General features: G+C 36.6%; 2 protein-coding genes across 6 annotated transcripts in view; both read right to left on the reverse strand.

Moving 5' to 3' along the window:
* HSPA2 (heat shock protein family A (Hsp70) member 2) overlaps positions 1 to 25,168 on the reverse strand; it is a 38,576-nt gene that overhangs the window by 3,981 nt on the left and 9,427 nt on the right. The window contains exon 1 of one of the 3 annotated variants that reach the window (XM_080656024.1): positions 194 to 292. The exons of 1 other annotated variant lie outside the window; for it this stretch is intronic. The gene's annotated coding sequence lies outside the window, so the exon portion shown is untranslated. Of the gene's footprint in view, positions 1 to 47; positions 293 to 25,168 lie in introns of those variants that run through there. One more of the 3 variants, XM_080656023.1, reaches the window with a different exon arrangement.
* ZBTB1 (zinc finger and BTB domain containing 1) overlaps positions 4,595 to 25,168 on the reverse strand; it is a 30,573-nt gene continuing 9,999 nt past the window's right edge. For 2 of the 3 annotated variants that reach the window (XM_080655760.1, XM_080655759.1), the window contains exon 2: positions 13,386 to 16,879. In XM_080655760.1, coding sequence (XP_080511886.1) covers positions 14,720 to 16,861 — 2,142 coding nt within the window. In that variant the 5' untranslated portion in view covers positions 16,862 to 16,879 and the 3' untranslated portion in view covers positions 13,386 to 14,719. Of the gene's footprint in view, positions 7,257 to 13,385; positions 16,880 to 25,168 lie in introns of those variants that run through there. The other variant, XM_080655761.1, reaches the window with a different exon arrangement.

Here is a 25,168-nt window from a genome sequence, read left to right on the forward strand (position 1 = left end):
GAAATCGCAGAGCCAATCGGCTCCCAGGACCGCCCGCCGAGGCTTGCCTTGGTCCGAGTGACCCGCCGGTGGCCCAACAGATTTCCAGTGAGTGAGGGGCGGGACCGCGGCCCGAGCCAGGCGCCGAGGGGCGGCCGTTATGCAAATGATGCCCCGCCCTTGTCTCCTAGAGGCCGGGTCCGCGGCTACTCACGCGCAGCCCGCAGCTTGGGGGCGTTAGGCTCGCACACGCCCGCCGCGCCCCCAGGTGTGTGCGCTTTTTCTAGATCTTTGCCTTCCCTAAGGCGGGATTCGTCAACGTCCTTTGGATTGGCAGGGCACGCGGCCAATGGGCAGCGCGAGCTTCCAAGTGGGGCGGGGAAGGAACGGCCTGGGGCGTGGTGGGATCGGGGCGCGGAAGGGGACCCGGAAGGGGAGTCACCTGGACTGTTCGCCCAGTTTCTAGGCCTTACGTGCAGTTCAGTGCCAAGTGAACCGACAACCCTAGCTCTCGGGGATAGGGCAACTTAATGAGTTGGTTGCACCGAGGAAATAGGGCCAGAACCTGCTTTTTTAATGTTGACGTGGCCTCGGAGTGAAGGCGACTCCCCCTAAGCCGGAGGCAAAAAGAAAATAACCCTGGTGTTCTGGGATCGGGCTGTCAGCCTCCCAGAATTTTACTGGGCGTACTTCGCAGCGGCTCAGCAAGTGTGAGCGCTCGGTGTAAACTGCCTGGTGGGCGAGGACAACAGGAGCCCGGGCCGGAGCCCGAGAGGGAGCCCGAAAAGGCGCCCCCGCCCCCGCGCCGCGCGCCGCGCGGAATAGGAACTGGGGAGTGGCTGCAACTCGTCTTCCCAGCGTTTAAACTTTCTCTACCTCGCTTTCCATTTTTCCTGCCGGCCCTGCCCCTTTAAGCTTCCTCATTTCGTCTCCCTGTTCTCTCCACTGCTTTCTTTATTTTGGGTTTCAAGGGCTTTTATCAGCCACTTTGAGTTATTCATGGGATAAATCTATAGTCAAACCCTCAGGTTTGCTCCATAAAATAACCCAGTCTACGCCCAGCCCCCCAGCCCGATCCTCTCCTCCCCAGCCTACGCGCTCGTGTTTGTGACCCGAGTCATGTTTATGACAGCTCACCTGAGTGAGACTTTCTTTAGCTATGCTCAAGTTACATTAGAGGCATAAACCCTCAGAGAAGGTAGGTGAAAAGAACAGTTCGTTTTATAAGAGGAACGTGAGCATAGCTTTGGAAGTACTGCCTGGCACCAGGTGATGAGGTAGAAGCTGACTCCTATAAAGGGGCTCCTGAAGGGAACAGTAACAAAATCGCTGGGCTAACACTTCCCATTAGGGGAGGAAGCTGTAGACATTTATTCAATAAGCTTTAAGGGGCACCTACTATGTGAGAGTAAAAAGACAAATGAGATTGTCTTTATGAGGTTGAGAGTCTAATAAAGAGATGAACGTAATTCGAGAGAAATGCTATGGGAACACAAAGGAGGGGCACATCCAGACGGGAAAGTGTGTTGGTGAGAGCTTCCTGGAAGAGATGACATGCCTGAGCCAGGTGCGGAAGTTTGCCAGCAAAGTGGGGAGGAAAGGCATTCTTTGTATGGGTTGTAGTAGCTTGGGTTAAGAGGAAAGCATTGTATCCTGGGGCAACTATAAATCTTACACAGATTAGTGTTACAAGAGCAGGGATACAAGCAAGAAATAGCGTCTGCAGGTGGAAAGGTTTAAGAACTTTATCTGCCATGATTTCCACCCCCTGAGGCTATGGGAGATGGAGAACATCCTTTGAAAGAGGGTAGTAATGGATAGCCCATATTAAAGTTGTGTAAGACAATGCTGGAGCAAAGTTTTTGTCTGAGAAACACATAATCTGTGGCCTAGAAGTAATGTTGCTAGAACCCTATAAAGCCACATCAATGAACATTTGCCTTTCTTTTACCTAGTTGTATATGTAATCTCCAATATTTAAAAACACATTTCCTACTAATTTGTTCATCTCATTAAATAGTACTGGTTTTAACCACAATTCCCATCTCCTTTTCCATGAAAAAAAAATTAAAGAAAAAATAGGAACTAGGAAATCTTTTAAAGAAAGTATTAAGAAGACAAAGATTAAACCAAAAGTTTTCTACTGAAGCTGCCTTAAATTGTGAGTACTTATCTCGTGATTTTATTCTTGCAAATTATTGTCTTTTATGTAGTCATTTAAAAAGGGGGAATTAGAGGGCTGGAGAACAATCAAAATCTTTGTAGAACTGATATAATGTGATTTAGAAACAGGGTCTCTGCTACAACTGAAAGCAGAACTGTAAGAAAAACAAATTCTTCAGATCTCTCACACATTTACCTCGGGCAAGGCAAGATTGCAAAAAGCAAACATGCCAATTCATATACACAAACACTAAAATTAAAACTTCAGAAGGGAGAGTTTCTTAGTAACTATGTACTATCTCTATGTACAGTTATTACAAACAACTCTTGCAATCTAACTACCACATTCATCTATAACATGGCTTTGTAAAACCACAGTAGCAATTTATCTGTATTTTCATTAGCAATATATCTTTTTTCTGCCCTAACTTTTTACCTAGTAAACTAATGTTTCACACTTTAGATGGCATCCTGAGCTTTCCCAAAAAAGACGCAGTATTTGCATTTTGATCTTGTATGAAATAAACTTTTTTAGTCCTAGAACATTATCATACACTGAGCCTTCTTGGAATTTTTACATTGTTCTATATCGGTATTGATTTTTTAAAAAATATATTTTATTGACTTTTTTACAGAGAAGGGAGAGGCATAGAGAGTTAGAAACATCAATGAGAGGGAAACATTGGATCAGCTGCCTCCTGCACGCCCCCTACTGGGGATGTGCCTGCAACCAAGGTACATGCCTTTGACAGGAATCGAACCTGGGACCCTTCAGTCCGCAGGCCAACGCTCTATTCACTGAACCAAACCGGTTAGGGCTCGGTACTGAATTTTTTAAATCTTGTTCTTTTTGATGATTGTGGCTCAGAATTCATTAAAAATATAGTCTATTAAAATTATCAACTTAACAAATTTATGATCAAATAATATTCATCAGAGCCAGCAACAGTGCAGCAAAACAGGTAAACTCTAGTGGTGGGAATGTAAATTAGTACAATCTTTCTGGAAGGCAATATGATAATATTTTTTCTTTACTTTAAATGCGATCATATCCTTTATTTAGCATTACCATGTGGGATTCATCCAGAAATAATAGAACATTCAGGTAATATTATTTATGATGACAACATTAAAAAGGACATGGCTTAAATATCTGACAAAAGAAAATTATTACATCAATTATAGTATATCTATATGATGAATTATTATGTAGCCATAAAAATTGTTTACAAGAATTTTAATGACACAGAAAAATGTTTTTGACATAATTGAGTGGAAAATAAGATACAAGACTTTTGTAATTTCTTATCCCATATGTAGGATAACCTTATGTATATGAAAAATGCATCAAAATTGGTTCTCTCTAGATGGTAGGATTATCAGTAATTTTTCTAAATACCCTTATGTTTTTACAATTCATTTTTGAAACTTGACTATTAACATTCACTCAAGACAAAGTTTACTAATCCTACTACTTACATAGAAATTACTACTGATTTTCACCAAATGAAATCTGTTTGGCAGATTATAAATACTATGTGTTTCAAAGTATTTTTAAAATCCAAAGGCTGAGGTTCAACACAGTGTGGAAAAACCAAGAGTTTTAGTATATATCAAACCCTCTTTAATTAATCCCTAACAGCCAGAAAAGTACCTGGAACACAGTAGTGATTCACTAGTTCAATGTTTTATTAAAAGTGACAAAAAAAACTGAATATTTTTTTCCTGTGTAAGAGGAAGATTATCTGCCTACCTCTTATATTTCTGTACTCAAACTGCAAATATCAAAAGATGAAACAAAGTCACATCTGAAAATACTTGTACTAGAGATACAAAGATGAATAAAATAAGGTATAAAACTTTGTACATGGATAGTCAGGCCTGCCCTAGGGAGACTAAGAATAAATTTTTTCCCCAAATTACTAGGGGAAAAATTTTATGGATTTTTCTGGCACCCTCTCAGTCCCTACCCAGGTTCAACCTTCATAAAGTTTGTGGATTGTTTTGAGGAGGTAATGTTGGCCTGAAGAGAAGGTGGAGTAAGTAGCAGCCTATAAGTTGAGGACCTATGAGCAAACTGGTGTCAAACTATTATATTTAAGACCTCTGTAAATACTGCCATTTTGTAATTCTTGGAAGTATCCTGTCCCAATGTATTTATCCAATCATCTGTCATATAGGAAAAATTTCACTATTTGCTTCTTTGAGTCTTGGAAAACTGTCTTTAAAAGTTACATTTAAACTGCAGATACACAATAGCCTAGGGTAGGACACTACCATGCCTGGCACTGCAGGCTATCAGAACCAAACCTGGAAGAAAGGCTTTTCCAGGAGAAAAAGCTGTGACCACAGCAGATTATAAATACTGTGGGTACCTACTTCAGTTTTGTAGAGTGCTAACTTGGAGGATAGACTCTTTTTTTTTTTTTTAAATATATTTTATTGATTTTTTACTGAGAGGAAGGGAGAAGGATAGAGAGTTAGAAACATCGATGGGAGAGAAATATCTATTAGCTGCCTCCTGCACACCTCCTACTGGGGATGTGCCCGCAACCAAGGTACATGCCCTTGACCGGAATCGAACCTGGGACCCTTCAGTCTGCAGGGCGACGCTCTATCCACTGAGCCAAACCGGTCAGGGCTGGAGGATAGACTCTTGTGGAATAGTCTGAAATAATCTGAAAGAAGTCAGACTCAATATGCCCTTACTGGTGACACTTATTAAATTAAGTGAAATTAAAATTAACTGAAACTATGACAATCGTCTTTCAGAACTGATCTGAAATGAAGAGAGTACTCATTGCTGATCACTGGAAACAAAATTAGTAAGTTCTTTAACTGAAAAGAAACAAAATGAATTATACTGGTCATTAGGAAGTAATTTCTATAAATAATGTTTGTTATTCTGAAAAACGAATTAACCAACCCTTTGAAATACTGTCAGTGGATTCTTATAAATGTTTCCTTTTGTATTATAAAGAAACCTAATTAATGTGTTGCCATCTGTGTTTGCTATGAATTAGTACTTTTGCAGTCATTGTGTATTAAAAGAAAACAGGATTTAACAGTAATCATTTTAGTAATTCTCTTTGTGTACTTCTGAAGCTTTTCAGGACCACTATAATTAGCTATATCAGATACTTTATTATTTTGGTATTAGAGAATGGAAGGAATTGATAACTTTTCAGACAAATAATTTTTTAAAAGTCAGGGTGAAAAGTACAGTTTAAATAAAAGTAATATACAGACAGTTTAACTTCTGAACATAGAGGAGGAAATTTTATTAGGTAAAAGCAATGGATTAGAAATGTAACAAAAACTCTCTATGTAACCCAATAAACTCCATTTTGTACTAATATACAGAAAATAATCAAATTATAGAATGCATTTAAATCACTTCTTATCATTATATTCATATTTTAGTAATCAAAATTTAAGCATATTCCTTTTGTGAATCTAATTCTACCAGTCAATTAAAATTATTGAATCTCTACTATCTTGATCTGGAACCTTTAATTATTGATAATATTTTTTATCTTTTCTGTTTCCAACTTGTTATAAGTCTGTTTTCTATAGGCTTCCTCATGCTCCCAAAAGAGATTTACTCTAGTTTTGTTTTTTCAGAAACTAAGTTTTCTAAACTTATTTGTCTTATTTTAAAGCCATTGAATTCATATGATTTTGAAATCTTTAGTGGATTTCTCTTCTACCTTCTTGCCACTGGACCCACACATTGTAATTAACTTTTTCTGATTTTTTAATCTAATTATTAGAATTAATATTCAAGTTATTCTATTTTATAGCTAGAGAGTTTAAATTACTTAACTTCGTATACTACTATAAATACTCTAAGTTAGATCTCTTTGTGCAACTCCTTATTAAAATATTTGAATAGGTATAAAAACATAATAAACATTTCTGAAAATATATGACATCTTAATATTGTACAATAAAATGATAATAATGAATTGGGTACACAGTTAACCAAAAGTAAAACTACAAGTATACTCACAATAAGGAAATACTATGGCTAGAAATGTATTTTTTAAAAAGTATTTGTAGCCAGGTTAAAATTTCACCAAACATTTCATTTCCCCATGAAAGGACTTTTAAAATATTTTAACCACTGTTTTATTCAACACTTAGTTGAATTTTATCTTGAAATTTGAAAACTGAGGAACATTAATACTGAAAACAAGTGTTTAACAGAAACTCATTCTGTCCTATTAAGTTATATTGCTAAGTTCAAAAGAAAATAATGTCTTAAGATACATTCTTTTGGTTCTTTGAATTGTGAAAATCTACCACTATTGAAGAAATAATACCACTTCTGTTCTTTCCTTCAAGTTAACAGACTTAAAAGGGAGCTTCATTAATATTAATAATCAAGTTTGTACATATATACAGTAAAAAAGGGTAAATGTTACATTACAGTGAGTAATAACTATATTATCTTTTCTTATTAAAGTATTGTCCTTGCTTTTTTTCTCTGTACCCACACTTTTATTTTTATGTATAATGTTTTGACTAAAAGCATTTCATAATATGTAAACTCTGATTCAGATTAAGTTTAGAATTATGTGTTTACACAGTTATGTGATTACTAGAGACCCGATGCACAAAATTAGTGCAAGGGGCTTAGCCCTCACAGCCCTGGCTTCGTCTGGAAGGTCGTCCTGCTGTCTGGTCTAATTAGCATATTATGCTTTTATTATTATAGATATTTACAGTAGCCTAGCAAGCCTTTTAGAAGGGACCCTTGAAGATAATCAGCATATAGTTTCATTTTAGTGTAACTTTACCCATTGAAGTCTTATGAATATTCTACTTTTCTTTAGCAGATTTTCCACAGATACTAGGAGAGTCGCCGTGATTCAATTTTGTCACAACAAAGTGATTTCAAAGTGGTCTTTTTTGAGTTTTCTTGGATGCTTGCAACTGGAACATTTGGGGCTGATGAGGTTTGTCAGGAAGACAGAAAAGATGGTGTCACTTCAGATCTGATATTCCTGGGTCTGGATTTAAAGATTATCTGTTGAAGATTGATTCTTCCCCAGGTCCTCTCCAAATTCAGATCTCACTTCTCCAGAGGTTTAGAAGGCCCTATTTCACCACTGCCACACAGAAAAAGACAAAACTCAAGAAAATAATATTACAAGTTGACTGCTCTGCAAGATACATGTCTTAGGTCAGAATTTCATGGCTTTTGGCATCAGGCCAGCACACTATTAATAGAACAAAGAATGGAAACAAAAGCATAGTTCCTAGAACTTGAATTTATTTAATTTCTTCCCCAATGTAACTCATTATACCCCTCAAATATAAAGTGTTCTCATCACTCAAATAATTCTCCAACTATAGGGACCCCCCCCCCCACTTTGCATTATCTAAGCTAGAATGGGTAGAGCACATAATTATGTAACATAAAGACAGAATGTCAGCCAGGTAGATGAAAGTAGGGAGGAAGGAAACAGTTAAGTGTTTTCCTTCAAATAATTTTACAATGTACTTTAACTTAATGGCAAATCTGGTTGAAACATAGACCTAACAAATTTAAAAGTGAAACATCAAGTTAACATTTTCTCTAAATATTAAGTACTGAATACACTCTGTAAATGAAAATAAAGTACACACACACACACACACACACACACACACACACACACACACACGTTCGTGCGCGCACAGAGTTTTCCTTCAAATTCCTAAATTCACAGCTTCCCTAGCCTGCCCCAGTGATTGTGGGTAAAATTTTATTTTTTGCAGCAACACTTTGCCTTAATTTTTTGACAAAGGGATTGTTTCTTAAAATACTTCCACCCCACCCCACCCCCAACACATCAGGGAACACATAAGCATTTGAAAGAAAATAAGACTTTCATAATCTGTATGCTTAGAATTATTTCATCTAAAAATGAATTCTGCTAATTCCCATTGGTATAAGCAATTGCTTTAAGTAGAATAAAAACAACATAGTAACTTTTAAAACTTTAACTGGGGGCTTCATAAGCTGTCTACCTAACTCTATTCTTTTCTCAAATAGGTAAGGATATAGAAATTTTCTCACATAAAATTAATATTCCTGACTCTGAAATGAAACCATGTCCTTTTTTTTTTGTCATCCTTTGATCCTAGTTTCCTGTGATTTCTGACTTATTATAATGGCAATTAGTACATTGATACATTCAATCCAGAGCCAAGCACTGAGCTATAATCTTCACAGCCATATTTTTCTGTTAGCAAATGAATAAGATGAGAAATCATAATGGTTTCCTGCCCCCTAGTGATCTGTGGTGGATTTTGATAGAAAGGATGAATAATTGTCACTAATGAATCTCAATGATTTGGTTTTCCTGAATATAATAGGGGAACAACTTAAATAGGATTTAAACTTCTTAAAAGCTAAAATCAAATAAGCATGTACATATAAATATGTAGGTGGTATTAAATTGGTTTAAAATTAGCATGAATTTACAAGCTGCTATAGTCATTTAGTTAATATTTACCAATACAAGTTCCAAATCCTTGCATTTTTGCCTCTTGCTAGCATATAGTTTTTATAAGTAGCTAAATTTCATCTGGTTTTAGTGAGACTCTTCCCATGTTACCCAGCAAATATGTCCTTGAGTTTGATAGACCATTAGAAGGGGTAACCTAAATGATTATATAGGCATTACCCATTCTTCTAACGTAAAAAATAAAATTTGGCAGATAGATCCTTGAAGTAGTAGATTTAACACAGAAGTAAAACCTATTGTATAGGCTGTAAAAATCTGGCAATAAGATGCAGGACATTAAAATCAGTTTCAATTGGGAGGAAACTCTCACTTAAACCATTAAATAACTTCATTTGTTTAAACTTTGCTTCTAGGTTAGGATGTAGAGCTGTTGTTTCCTGAAATTATCTTTCATTTCTTTTACGAGACTTGTTAAAGTTTACACTAGAAAGCCATAGTTGTGCGGTTTTTTTGTAAATTGAATTACAAATGACTAGAAAAAATTTTTTAATGTTTTTTATTAATTTTTTTTCTTTTTTTGAGAGAGGAAGGGAGAAACATGGATGAGAGTAGTATCAACATCCACAGGCTGCCTCCTGCACGCCCCCTACTGGGGATCAAGCCCACAACCCAGCATGTGACTTGACCAGGAATCTAATTGTGGACCTCTTGGTAAACACTCAACCATTGAGCCATACCAGCTGGGTGAAAAGAACAACTTTTGTTTTTAGTCAAATTTTGATTACTCTATAAACTTTAGTCAAACCAATCACTATATGGTAATTAGGGATTTTGTTTTGTTTTTTTAGCCAAAGAAATGAAAAATTTCTTATCCACATCTTCTGTTAAGGCAAAAAAGGGAAAATGTTTATTCTGGGGTCCTGATTTTTCTTGGGAATATTTTCAAATTATTTGAGTTATTCATCAGTTTCATAACCAGTAAAAGAAAATGAGCATTGGTGGGGAAAATTAAAACATAAAGGTCAAGAATAAGCAAAAGAAAGGATAGTTCACAAATATAGAAATATGTAAGTTGAATTCAAATTAATTTTTAATTGAGCACCTACCATGGGTCCCAAAAGTGGCTGACAACACCACTGTTTTAAGTTTAAATAAAGAAAATGGAAACATATCAGTATTTAGTCTTTATTTCTAAATCATCATCCTGAATGACCCATTCAAATAAAAAGTTTTGTTTTCAACTGATTATTTTTACATTATTCAACATGTTCATTAGGTACCCACTATTACCAGCTATGTTACCAGGCACCTCAGATGAGAGGTGATGAACAAGAAGCACAGAGTCTCATAGGAGCTTTATCACATGTGTTCCTAGGCTGAAAAGGCCCTTCTTTGTGCTTCTTGGTAGGTGGAGTATGTAGCTTAGTGGTGAAATACAGGAATGTAGAAATCAGATAGGTCTAGGTTCAAATTCCAGCTCTCGTATCTAGTATTTAGTTTCTGTGTGGTCTCAGGAAAAAAGTCTCTCTGAACCTCAGTCCCCATCTGAAAAATTAGAATGATACTTACCTCATAAGGCTGTAAAAATCAGAATTACACATGTAAAGCATTTAGCAGAGTAGAAAGAGTGCTAACTAAATGGATGCAAGGATTACTAGTGAGAGCCCTAGGATGGATGGATCATGGGTTTCCAAATCTGGCCTGCCACTTCAACTTCTTAATACCAAATATAACTCTACTTGCTTAGTTCCCTGGCATTCATCTATCACCCCGCTTACTATACCCCAAGTATTAAGGAGAACATACCACAATGATATGTTCCCACAGAACTTTTCAGTACCCTAGGATCCTAGTAATGCTAGGGTGCCTGTAGAACAGTAGCATTTATCACTGAGAAGCATTTGATGATACACAGGAGATGGGGATGGTGAGGGAAAATGAGGAACTGACCAAAGTAGATTAATAGCAAAAAAAAAAAAAAAAAAAAAAAGGAATTTTAACTCATAAAACCATTTAAAATTAAGAAAAAGAAACCAAATTTCTTTATTCTCAACTATGTGTGCACATACACATTCAGGTTATTTTTCTTTTGATTGGTACTGATTTAGCTTTTAAAAATAATGACAAGTTTTTTTTTAACAATTTCACTGTTGTTTTCTTTTTTTGGGGGGAGGGGGGTCCAGAGACCTATTAAATATGGAAGTTCCTTAAGTGATTTAGGGAAACAAGTTATTGTTTTAACCAGGGAGAAGTTGGCAACAACCACAACACTCACTTACCACTCTTTTAGAATATAAAAGTTGGTATATTATCTCAAGTATTTAGGCATGTTCTTGGCATGTTCATAATTGTTTTATTGGGCATTCTATAGCTCTAACTGAATTTTTTAAATCTATTCAAATTATTTTTAAAAATTGATTTTTAGAGAGAGGGTGAGGGAGAGAGAAACATCGATGTGGGATCAAAACATTGATCAGCTGCCTCCTGCACACCCTAGACAAGGGATTGAGCCCACAACCCAGCCATGTGTACTGATTGGGAATCAAGCAGCAACCTTTCATCGCACAGGATGACGCCCAACCAAGCCACACTGGCCAGGGCATAATCAAATTTTAACCTACCAAATTACTTCAATCTTTATTCAAATCACAGAAAATCTCAAATCTTTATTTTTTTATTCAACTTTTATGACTTGTTCATATTTTTATCCTCAACCACATTACTTAAATAGGATTTTTTAGGTCAGTCTATTATTTTACCTTTTAATTGGTTCTCTTGAGTGCCCTAGCAAACTCCTTATTTTAATTCTTTTATTTTTATAACTAGCCCCTGGAATCTTTCTTCTAATCCTGGTCTATATTCAAACTTCACACATTAAACATTAGCCATGTGCTGTTTTACTTTATGTGATAAGGCATTTCTCTGAATAAATGGGTGATTAAGAGTCCTTGTCCACTGCCCCTTGGTTGTGCTTTATTAATCTCTGAGTTTCTTAGTCCTGTTTACTAAAGAATTATAAACATCTGAGTGGCACTATAATTGATGGCAAGCTTTTTAGGCACTGACTCCATTACTCTAGAATTCCTTGCTAGAGAACAAAAGTCCTTTTAAGCAAGACTGTGTTTATGAGACAGAAAGCAAAACAAGATTGTGCATATATTTATCCAGATTTTCCTCTCATTTTTAGATTTGGAGCCCGATCACTCAAATTATAAGGCAAGAAGAGCACACAGCTTCCATAACCTTGATTCACTGTCTTCACAGCAATAAAGGGCAAGAAGCAATAGTAAGCTCCAAAGCTATAATTCCACCCCAGGAGAGGTAAAAAATGAGAGGAAACTGGGCTGGTCAGAGGTGGTGGATACTTTTCATTCCTCCTAGTTTTAAAAGGCAAGTAAGTAGCCTTTAAATGAACTCTTTGCCTTAACAAGGAAAACTGTACATTATACTTAAAGCCCGCGCTCCCCTGTAGCTAGTTCCAGAACAAAAGGTGTGTGTTCTGTATAACATGAGACAGAGAAAACAACATCGTTGAGGTGTGGCTTTGTGAAACTATAAATACTCAGTCATGTAAAATTAAGAGATGGTTTAATCTATCTATATAAAGGCCTAATTGCTAAGTGTCCAACCAATCGGTCAACCGTTCAGTCGACCTCTTGACCAGTCGCTATGACATGCACTGACCACCAGGGGGCAGACACTCTGCCCAGGAGGTTAGCTTGCTGCTGGGGTCCAGCTAATCGGGACTGGGCGAGAAGGGCTGGATACGCCCTGGAACCCTCTCATGGTCCCTCCCCGGCTGGCCAGCCCTGATGGGGATTGGGTGAGATGCCCCCAATCAGGACTGGGCAATATGGGCTGGTCACACCCTGAAGCCAACCTCCCGTGGTCCCTCCCCGGCCTCTAAAATATTTCTTCTAATTAATTTCTTTCAGTGTGCACAAATTCGTGCACTAGACCTCTAGTATTTATATATTTGGTTGCTAAATGTTGGCTATTAGTAAATGTCAAAACACTTAAGTTATATCCCCTTTCCTAATACAATAGACAATCCATTAGGAAATGGATTGGTAGTAGTGGTAGTATTTAGAAAGAACCCCGTTCTTTTATGATGGAAAAGCCATTGCAATAGATTTTGATGAGGGTCATGGGTAACAGTGGTCCCAGAGAAAATTATGTTTACTATGATACTATACAGTTTAGAAATTTGTTTTAAGTTTACCTTATCTCTCTACACTATTCTCTGATTATCTCTGAGTTTGTTACAGAACTTTTATCAGGTTCCTATCAGTAATGTATATGGCATATTTCATTTTAAGTTGCATTTCAGATTTAATTACTTGCTAAACTACCGTATCCAAGACTAAGATGAATCACTTTTTCTATGTAGCTTTAAAAAAAAAAAATCTTTGATTTCTCATTTATCTTTTTGTGTATTTTCCCCATCTCTACTTCCCATTATTTTAATATTGCATGGCTCCTGTTCTATTCCTATCAACACCTCAACGTCTCCCCACAAATCTGACTCACACTGTGTCTCTAATACTTCTGTCAACTGAGTCTGTGTTAGTCAATAGATCTCTCAATTCTCCTGGCAACTTGTTCTTTAATGCAAGTTGTATACAAAAATATGACTTGCATATCTTAAAAATCTGATGTAAAAAAAGAGCAATACTATTTATACTCACAAAATTATACTTTTTAATATAGGAGTTATTTCAAATCCCATTCATTATGATAATGGTATTATAATGCAAGTAATTCACATTAAAAGGCATTCTATTCAATAGTTATGTTTATTGGCAGGTCAGTTAGCCAGTGTTTTAATTCACATGTAATTCATGTAGACCCTGTGTTAGCAATACCTAACAGTAATACTACTTTAAAAAATGATAAACTATTTTCATTTATATGCTCTGTGATTATTTTATAGTCCTCAAAGTTTGTAGTCCTTTACAGAAAAAAAATAATAAAGCATGGTGATAAACTGCAATTTGCCAAAGCACATTTTCTCCAAATCTTAATAGTATGAAACACAAGACAGTTTTTTGCACACTCTACTTTTATAGAACAACCAGATTTGTAATTGATTTTTTAATTTTATTTATTTTATCGATACACATGGCAGCTTTCTCAAATCTCAAAGTTCCAAAAGTACGTACTTTTAAAGGTGAAAAATCATTTTTCTTTAGATGTCATATTCCTATAGAACTATTAAAATCTATTTATATAAACAAAAATAACTGATAAACTAACACACTTTAGAAATCAGAATATTTTAAATTATTTTAAATGAATACAAGATATGTCTTTTTAATTAACTATCATAGTTAAATTTAATATCACAAAACAAAATGACTTATCCTCACAAATTTCTCAAATGGAGTAAAGTCATTGGGTTTTACACTTAATATAAGTTTTAAATGTGATTATTAAATGATAATATTTTATCAATTATAGGAAAATATTCATTTATAGGAATTTTCTTAGGTCTATCAATCTTTTGGGGCCAAGTCTGAGCCCATGTCAACCTTCAAGGTTAGATTCCGTGCACCTAACCTGCCTAATAGAAGAATATGAATTTCACTGATAAGAAGGGGAAGAAACAATGGCTAAATCACTGTTTAACTTACCAAAAAGAAAAGCTAAAAAAAGCTAAAAGTGAATAGGATAGCTTCAAATAACTAATTACTTTTTAAAATTTAAATAGGAATGGCCAATGATGTTGGGTTTAAAATTTCACAGGATAACCTTAAAAAAAAAACAACAAAAAAAAACCCACATAGAAATAGTGAAGTCATCACCTTATTAATAAAAAACTAAAGTTTAATAGTCATTAAAGGGGTAACAACCACTTGTAGTCTACATTTAAAAGAAATTTTTAATTATAGCTAAAACAAACTAAAAACAAAGAATTCTATTGAGAAAAAACAAAAACAAACATTTAATAACACCTAAAATGTAGATACTTAAGATCCTAAACAAAAATATTTAAGGTAAAAGGGCCTTGAAATTTTTTTCCAACAATTAATCTTAAGAAATCAATTTCTAAATAGCTCACATCCTTTGCTTTGGTGTTTTTTCTGCTATGAACTAAACATTAGAACACAGAAAATGATTTATGTTCTTTTTAAATGCTTGGCATTATAATGTGATCTCATATCTTTCCTCAAATTGAATTTTGCTCCACATATTCCACATGTATACAGATGAACATCCATGTGCTGTTCCAACTGTTCATTATTTGGGAATATCTGAAAGCAGACCTGGCATATAGTCTCACCAGCAGATAAATGAGAAATCATATGCCGTACATGGTCATGCTTTCTGAAGTTTCCTTGATCACAAATGGAACAGACATACCTGGCCATGCCTTTGTGCATATCATTGTGCAGTCGCAACTGACGTTCTCTTAAAAACTGCTTCCCACATGTCTGACACACAAACTGTTTTTCTTTAGTATGAACAGTATAGTGTTCTCTTAGGTGACACCGCTGATAAAATCCTTTTCCACACAGATTACAAAAATGCTTTCGTCTGTGATCTCTTTCATTTTCTTCCATGATGGCACTCTTAAACATATCTTGGTCTAGGCAGCCAGACATATGTTCAACCACTAGATTTTCAGTTTCAAAACGCTGGCCACAATTAGGGCATCGAAAAGGACAGGCAGAATGTTTAAATAACTGCTTTTTTTGGATACTGTTTATCTGGAAATGACTGTCCCTAAAATCATCCAACATTTCAACAAACATATCTCTTATTTCAGACTGCTCATCAGGATTCTCTTCCATGTCCATTTTCTCCTCAGTATTTCCTAACCCATTCATTGTCAGATCTTGGGGTTCTCCACATCTTTGAGCATGTTCCTGAAGTTGTCTACCCTTCACAAGTATTTGTCCACATTTACCACATGCACAGATATTTTCAATGTGCTTGGCTAAATAATGAGATGACAGGTCCTCCTCAGTTATTGTGAGTCCACACAGTTCACAAGATGCATTTTCAGTATCTTCTTGGATTGGACTGCTGTTGTTAGGGGGTCGCGTATTTTCTAAACCACCTCTTTCATCAGCATTCATTGACATTCGAGGTTTTAGAGTTTTCCTACCACTTTTTTTAATACTGACATCTTCTTCAACATAGTATCTGTAAAATGGCTCTTCAGGTTCATCTTCTAATTCATCGTTGTCAGTGGATTCATTACAATCTTTATCAGTAACTTTAATAATGTTAAAATCTTTCAGTTCATCTGTAGGAATATCTTCTGGCTCCATCTTGATAACGATTCTTTTTCTCTCGGCAGCTCTGCTTTTTTCTTCACTGACTAGTTCAGACTCCACTGTGCTACTCTTTCTGCTTCCAGTGGTTGAAGTCGAATCATCAGCAGGCTGGCTTGTGTCTCCTCTGTATTTGTCTGTCTGTGTAGAATATGTCTTAGAAGAATCCTTTTCACCAAATTCAGCTTTGATATTACTCTCTTTTCCATCTCTAACATCTACTATTCTGTGATAGGATCTCGTGTTTTGATATGAATGTCTGTTAGTACAGGTTAGCACATGCTCATCTAATAATTTTTCACAGCTAAAGCCAAATCCACAACTATCACAGGTAAAACTTCGTCCAAAGCGTCGTGACACACGTTCTTTTGGAGTAGATAATTTGGACACAGAACTTTTTTTACACACATCAAATAGTGGTTCAGGAAAATTACCTAACTGTAAAGACTCTTCATCAGGCTCTCTGTTATGTGGTGTATTTACTGTTGAACTTGGCTCTGCACACCACCTATTGGCTTCACTGCCATTTCTAGCCACAGTATCTTCATACATTCTCACCCCAAATATCATTTTGCTGTTCTGTTTGCTAGAAGCAGATGATGAACATTTTGAACTTGAACAATCTGCATCCTGTATGTCTTCTAAGCAGTCAGGAACATTGTACAGCTGTAGGTAATTCATGGCCACTTTAAACTGCTCAAAACTGGAGGGAGCTGTCATTATTTTTCCTAAATACATAAATTGCAAAATGAGATCAAAACACTCAGCACTAATTTTCATGTTGCTGAGATTCAGCTGTGCAGTGCTATGCTGATGGTTCATGAAAAACATCCTAAAATAGGAGCTACAAGCAGCTAGAACGGCTTTGTGTGCTTGAAAGTAAATGTCATCAATTGCAATACAACAGTCACAGAGAAAACCCCATTCCCTTTGGTTGTTTAGCTGCTGAAGGACGTAGCTGCTGTGGCTGGGCTTTGCCATCTTCTATTAATTAGCGACCTATATAAAACAAAAATATTACAGTCAGACAAGATATCACAAAAGCACTTGAACAAAAGAATAAATCTGATCATGATTTGTGACTTGTGTCACTTTGCTATTACAGTCAAGGTATGAATCAAGTCTTCCATTCTAATGTAGCAAAATTCAATAATATATATCTGAGTCATGTTTTAAATTTGAAAATGAAAAATACTCAGCCATTTATTCAAGCTTCTCATTTTGATTTTAAGAAATACAAGCAAAGTCAAGCAAAAACCATCATTTTGGTTTCATTACAACTCTACAAGTGAAAATGTATACTAAATTTGAAAGGAAAAAAGACATGAGTTTAAAAGTACTTAAAGGATATAAACAATGAAAGTAAATAAAATAGCAACTTAAGTTGAAAATTAGTAACTAAACTGCAAAATATTAAAAACTTATTAGATGGTGGATATAAAGGAATTATTGCTCATTTTTAAATGTGATAAGGACATTTTAGTTGTGTTAAAAATGAGTCCTATCTTTTAGATATACATACTGATATTTTATAGATGAAATTATATATCTAAAATATGCTTGAAAGTAAATACAGTGGGTTGGCTGTGGGACTAGAGATGATACGAGATTGGTCATGTACTGCTAACTACTGAAGTTGGGAGACAGGTATAATTCAATTTTTGTATGTTTGAAAATTTCCTTAGAAAAATTCTATTTCAAAAAACTTATTAAGTTACATGGAAATGACACTGAGCAAAAAGGTTTGATCACTGCTTTTTTCTTGATTACTGGAGAATCAGTAATTCTGTAGAGTCAGAATAGCTGTCTTTTTGCCCTGGCTGGTTTTCTCAGTGGTTGGAGCGTTGGCCCACAGAGGAAAGGGTCGTGGGTTCGATTCCTGATCAAAGGCCTGTTCACCTCCGTTGCAGGCTTGATTGCAGCCTGGGTTGATTCAACCCATCAATGTGCCTCTCTCACCTCTTTCTCTCTCTCTCTGTGCTCCTCCTCCCTCCCTTCTATTCTTTCTCTAAAAAACAAAACAATCAACGGAAAAAATACCTTCAGATGAGGATTAAAAAGTAAAATAAAATAGCTTTCTTTTATTGCTTGATATGCACTGTAGGGTATAAGAAGAAATGGACCTATTTGAAAAGAGGTGTCTATCCATAAATTGTAAATTTTTTGATTGTTTAACGCATGCGCACTGCAAATAATTCAAACATAAAAGTATATCGAATAAAAACACACTTTAGACTGCATACCTCTTCCCAGAGGTAACCTCTCCAAACTCTCTGGACTGTATCTTCAGTTTCTATGGGTACATACAAAATCAAAAGATCTGAGTATCTACCATGTGCCACACATAGTTTTGCTTTTGTTGTATATTTGTTTTTTGAACCTAATTGGGATCATACTATATACATTACTTTCTGCAACTAGTTTTTTTCCACTTAACAACATATGGTAGATACTGTATTTTTTTAAATAATAATTCCCCTTTTTAAAATGTTTTTATTGATTTCAGAGAGAGAAAGGGAGAGGGAGAGAGAGATAGAAACATCAGTGATGAAAGAATCATTGATCAGCTGGCTCCTGCACGTTCCTTTTGGGGATCAAGCCTGCAACCCAGGCATGTGCCCTGACGGAATAGAAAGAACCCATGGTTCATAAGTCGACGCTCAACCACGGAGCCAGGATGGCTGGGTGACACTGTAAGTATTTTTTTAAAATACATTTTTATTGATTTCAGAGAGGAAGGGAGAGGGAGAGAGAGACAGAAACATCAATGATGAGAGAATTATCGATATAGGCCTCCCCCTGCACATTCACCTCCGGGGGATTGAGCCCGCAACCCAGGCATGTGCCCTGACTGGGAATCGAACATCAACCTCCCATCTCATAGCTTGATGTTCAGGCAAAACTAAGTATTTGTAATGTAGGGAGTTGACTTTGATAAAAAAAAAAAAAAAAAAAAGTAAAGAAAAATATTAAAAGCACCAGAAGTCCTATTATATTACAAAGCTAAAGTAAAATCAAATTTTAGTCTCAATTTTTAATCTGTATACATAAAACTTCAGAATCTGTTTTCTACTGAAAAAAAAAAAAAAAACAACAAAAAAACACAAGTTCCTAGGCAATTTGAACATAAAAAGAACATTTAACAATAACTACAGAAATAACATGTTCACTCTTCAGTCCCCAAACCCTTCAAATCTTATGGTAATTAAGACAGTATCTGACTTTACTTACTTCACTTGTTTTTTATCTGTTCATCACAGATCACATGTGGATCCTTCCCTTTTCCCTACTACTTAAAGACTCATCCAGCCTTCCTTTTCCTGCCTACAGATAGAGTTGCACGGTTAGGGATGCGCATGAAATAGTACTGTTGACATGCACTGGTGAAATGAAGATGGCTCATGAGAACTACTGCCTTCTTGAAATTGCAATCACTGTACCTTTTCTATAAACTAGATCAAGTATTTCAAGTAGGTACAATATTTCAATCTTTTCTGAGTCAGATATCTGTGCCCAAACTGTGAGGAATCACATTCAGTATGTACCTAAATACAAAAAGCAATTAATGCACAAGATTTTCATTAATGTGTTATTTATAATTTCAAATGCCTGATAAGGGAGTTGTTAGTAAACCAAGATAAATCCACACTCTAAAATTCAGTCATGTGATCTTTAAAAACTATATTTATGAATGAAAACTGTAGAAGAAAATGAGAAAAGTTTGACCTCCCCCCCCATCCCAAGCCTATTTTATGTAGGATTCTGAGAAACCTTTAATGAATAATAAATCAAAGAGAAAGAGGCAGAGGGATAGATACTATCTCAAAATTTTTTCTAGTAATGAGTTGTTTAAAATGAAACAAAGTTGTTCAGAGGATAATGAATGCCCGGTGTGGAAGCAGAGACAAATGTTGCTGAGGACAGTATGGTACAGTGAAGAGCACAGGCTTTGGATCAGACAGATCTGAGCTCTAATCTAGAATTTGCTGCCTTGAATAACTTGTTTATTCTCATTGACCCCAAGTTTCCTGAACTGTCAAAGTGGGGATAAATAATAATTCAAATAATACATCAAACATGAGAATTCATAGAAGCAATGTGTACAATGTGTACTTGGCATGTAATAATTAATGGAAGTGACAACAGTGGCAGCTGTGTGGTTGTGATGCTTATGTAGGTAAGCTTAGCTTCCTTCCAAATAGGAGTCTAGCAGTATGAAAGCCAGCAGTTAATCTGTAAAAACTTTCAGGTTTTAAATATCCTGTGCTTGATATAATAACATGAAAAGCTTAAAGGTTCCAAAGACCCTTCTAATTAAATGAAAAACAATTTTATGGCAACCAAAATTAAAGCAACAACATAGAAGACCAAGGTGAAAGGCACATCTGTAGCTATAGTTACAATCAATTAAATTCGTGAAAATGTATACATTCTGTGTTAACACAAACAAAACACTAAAACAAAGAGCATCGATAGCACGTTAATGTCAACATATTAATTCAACAAGTATTTACTGAAAATCAGCATAGCACAGGTATTCTGTAATCTCAAGGATATAACATGCAGGTGAATTTTGAATTTTTCTAGGTTAGTGACTTCACTTAACATGTATTCAGTAAAGTGCCCACTCTGTAGAACAAGGCATTGTGCTGTGGATTACAGAAGGGCTTTAGATCAGATAGGCCTGGGTGTGAATCCCACTGCCTCGAAGTCTCTCTTTTTCAATCCTCCCCTCATAGAGCTAGAAGCTGAACAAGTACTGACTGTGTCTAAAATTAATGTAATGCTACAACTTTGAGGCTGACCTAGAACTGTAGTTTGATCAGCGTCATTATGCAAATGTCCAAGTTCTGAGTAAAAATAATTTTAGGTAGACTGACTTAAGAGCAATCATTCACACATTAGCACCAACAACTCTGTTCTTGTTACACCTCATTCAGAAAAGCTTTAAGAAGGCTAACACCAAAAAGGGGGGTGGGGGGGGCAGTCCAGGGTGAGGGATCTAAATTCCTGAGACTTTTAGCTTATCTTGAGAATAATTTTTGCATTAAATCTTTATATTCATTTACTTTTATTAATAACTTTCACTCAAATTTCAAAAGAAGTTTGCTCTCTTTTCAAGTTTTTGATATCCTTAATGCTACCAAAAAAACTTAGTGAACTTTGTTATAGTAAAGCTTATAAACAGTTTTAAAGAAAAAAATTGCTATATTTCAATTGTTTTTGAAAATTGATTTTAGAGACAGAGGAAGGGGGGAGAGGGAGAAAGAAAGAGAGATAAGAGATTTTTGTTCCACATATTTATGCATTCCTTGTTTCTTGCATGTGCCCTGACCAGAGATCAAACCTGTAACCTTGGCTGATCAGGACGATGCTCTAACCAACTGAGCTTCCCAGCCAAGGTCAGTTGTTCTTGATTTTATAACTGAAACTGGTGGTGGCTTTTGTTTGTTACTAGCTGCATCGCTGGTAGAACAAATGTATTACAGCTAGAAGCCAGGGGCTTAGGTCTGAGAACAGAAACTTCAAATGAGATTTAAAGGCTAGGACACACAGTGTGCACGCAGTTCTCCAGGAAGAATAAGGAGTTAGGTGATGCAAAAATTGTATACTGAATTTTTTAAAATATATATATATATATATATATATATATATATATATATATATTATATTTTATTGATTTTTTACAGAGAGGAAGGGAGAGGGATAGAGAGTTAGAAACATCAATGAGAGAGAAACATCGATTAGCTGCCTCCTGCACATCTCCTACTGGGGATGTGCCTGCAACTAAGGTACATGCCCTTGACCGGAATCAAACATGGGACCTTTCAGTCTGCAGGCCGACGCTCTATCCACTGAGCCAAACAGGTTAGGGCTGTATACTGAATTTTTAAAAATTTAGTCTGAAAAAGCTTACCAGCTCACTCTAAATTAAAAAACCACCAAGCACATTAGGCAATTTAGATATTCATAGACTTTTATAGCTTAAAGAGATCTAGTCTAATCCAAAATTCTTATTTCATAGAAGGGCAAAGATCTATGTCTGTTATATAATGTATCAAAGGGTATAGTTAAGTGGTAAGGTAGGTACTAGGATTCCTGACCACCCAGATGAGTACTAACCACCACTGTACAGTAGTTACTACACAGTCCTTGGTACTACGCAGTGCGCCCTTCTCGAAGAACACAAGAACGTCGCATGAGTCCTTAACACAGGGCTTATTACCCAGGTGCTCTTGCACCTGTGACTACCCCCATCTGAACTGTATCTGCAATATGATTTTTAAAAAATATGTTATTTTTAGAAAGAGCAGAAGGGAGAGGGAGAGATAGAAACATCAATGAGACAGAAACATCAATTGGCTGCTTTCTGCACGCCCCCTCCAGGGAATTGAGCCAGGTTATGTGCCTGACTGGGAATTAAACTGGTGACCTCTTGGTTCATGGGTCAACCCTCAACCACTGATCCACACCAGCTGGGCTGTAATATGATTTTATCCATATATTTGCATCTAGCCCAGCCATGGGCAAACTACAGCCCGTGGGCCGGATCTGGCCCGCGGAGCTGAAAGAGCGGAGGGTTCTCTTGCTCTCCCCTCCGCTCCTTTACTTTGAATTTATATTAGTTCACACAAACACTCCATCTATGCTTTTGTTCCGGCCCTCCGGTCTAGTTTAAGAACCCATTGTGGCCCTCGAGTCAAAAAGTTTGCCCACCCCTGATCTAGCCTTATCCAGTAGACATGTTTCCTAAATTATACTGTGTACCAGCTGTACCGGTTAATAATGTGGATTTTGTAATCCAAGAAAACACGATAATTTCAAGAGAAACATCAAAAGTGCTTTATTCAAAGTGATGTCTATCACTAGCTACACATTTCCCCCATCTTTCAGGTAATCTATGGATACTGTCCCAATAGAACGTTTCTTGTTTTGAGGCAAACCATTCAGAGACCCAATTTTCCACTTCTTTGCACGTTTTGAAGTGCTGCTCAGAAAGTGTGTGCACCATTGATCAGAACAAGTGGTAATCTGAAGGAGCAAGGTCTGCTGAATACAACGGGTAGGTTAATACTTCCTAGGCAAGATCTTTTAATGTGTCTTTGACTGGTTTTAAGTGTGTGATGGTGCGTCATCATGAAGCAAAATTCTTTGCCGGGTCTTCTGGCCCATTCTAGTCGTTTTACCATCAAAGTGTGGTTCAAATGGATTATTTGTTTTCGGTAGCAATCAGTATTAATGGTTTCACCTGGTTTTAGAAGCTCATAATACACCACACCTTCCTGATCCCAACAAACGCAAAGCATTGTCTTCTTTCCAAAGCGATTTGGCCTCGCAGTCGATGTTGATGGTTGACCTGGACCAACCCATGATTTTGTGTGTTTGGGATTCTCAAAATAAATCCACTTTTCATCGCCAGTCGCAATTCGATGCAAAAAAGACTTTCTTTCGTGCCGATGAAGCAACATTTTACTGATGACTTTTCGGTTTTCCATTTCTTTCATTGTTGATGTGGCACCCATTTTCCTTCCTTTAAAATCTTTCCCATTGCTTGTAAATGATCGGAAATTGTTACTGAATAACGTCTAATCTTTCTGCAAGTTGTTTTTTAGTTTGACACACTTCTTCATCCAATAATGCTTGTAATTGTTGATCTTCAAACTTTTTTGGCTGACTTGGACATTCTTTCACATTGAAACCATCACTTTTTAAGCATTTAAACCAGCATTCACAAGTATCTTGAGATGGAGCATGTTCACCATAAGCTTCCTGAAGTATACGATAACTTTCAGCAGCACTTTTCTTCAAAATAAAGTAATGAATTAAAACTCCCCGCAAATGCTTTTTTGACATGAAATTCGACATTTTTAAGTGTAAAAATATCTACACCTTCAGAAAATTTGACATAAGAAGTTTTGAAGTTTGAAAGCTATTTCAGTAAATTTCTCACTGGCAAATAAGGTTTTAGAAATACTTTTCCTTCATAGCTAAACCTCTTAAATTGGAAAAAGTTTTGCTGGATGTTCCTTTGCTCTAACTGTAGTCAAATGATAATTTAAGGGTCTATAAATAAGCATATAAAGTGGGTAAAGTAACTTTAAAGGAATTTTGGAATTGACCCTGTCTGTAAGGCAAATAATCACTCTCTAATTAGTATCAGACTTGCATTACCAAGGAGGCCCCTGAGGATGATTTGCATAGCCTCAGTAAGTCTACAGCAAAGCCCAACATCAGACTTAATTCAGCGTGCTGGTCTTTGAACTACTAACAATTACCTCTGGATCTCAAAGGACCTTTAAATATATATATATATACTCTAGTGGCCCGGTGCACAAAATTCGTGCGGGGGGGGGGGGGGGGATCGGGCCTAAACTGGCAGTTGGACATCCCTCTCACAATCTGGGACCGCTGGCTCCTAACTGCTCACCTACCTGCCTAACCACTCTGCCTGCCGGCCTGCTCGCCACCAACTGCCCCCCCCTGCTGGCCTGATGGCCCCCAATTGCCCCCCCTGCTGGCCTGATCGCCAACTGCCCCCCCCCCGCTGGCCTGATCGCCCCCAACTGCCCCCCCATCGGCCTGCTTGCCCCCAACTGCCTCCCCCCCACTGGCCTGATCACCCCCAATTGCCCTCCCCTCCTGGTCTGATTGCCCCTAACCGCCTCTGCCTCGGCACCCCCCCCACCATGGCTTTGTCCGGAAGGACATCAGGAGGGTCTCCTGGTCTAATTAGCATATTACCCTTTTATTAGTATAGATATTTCCTTGTACCTATTTCTATGTCTTATCTCGTTGAATGTATGTACATGGTTTTAATATGAGAGCTACAGGCTAGCTTTTTAAGAAGCCTGAAATGTAATGAAAGGATTCTCTCATGTTTATAAATCAAGAGTATCAGAATGTATTGAACACCTATAATATTCCTAATACTGCACAGAGCATTAAGGTAGAGGATAAAGAAGGATGGTATACAATAGAGCTAATTACAGATAAGGGATTAAATTTTAAACCAAGAAACAATCTGAGAAAATTAAGTACTAAACTATATTGAATAAAGTTCAGGAAGAGTTTAGGAAGAAAAGAGCACAAATTGTACAATAACAGGTTTTAGGAAAGATGTCGGATTTAAGTGAAGCCTTAATGAAGGTGTAGAAAAAAAGCAAAGGGAAAGAAAGGCATTTCAGTAATCTGTATACGTATCTGTGAATAACTGGGGAAAGGTACACAGCAGCATAAACAAAAGCTTGGAAATGTAATTGGAGGGAAGGCATAATTTGTTTTATTGCC

Source organism: Plecotus auritus, assembly GCF_963455305.1.
Source record: "Plecotus auritus genome assembly, chromosome: 1".
Taxonomy (NCBI): Eukaryota; Metazoa; Chordata; class Mammalia; order Chiroptera; family Vespertilionidae; genus Plecotus; species Plecotus auritus.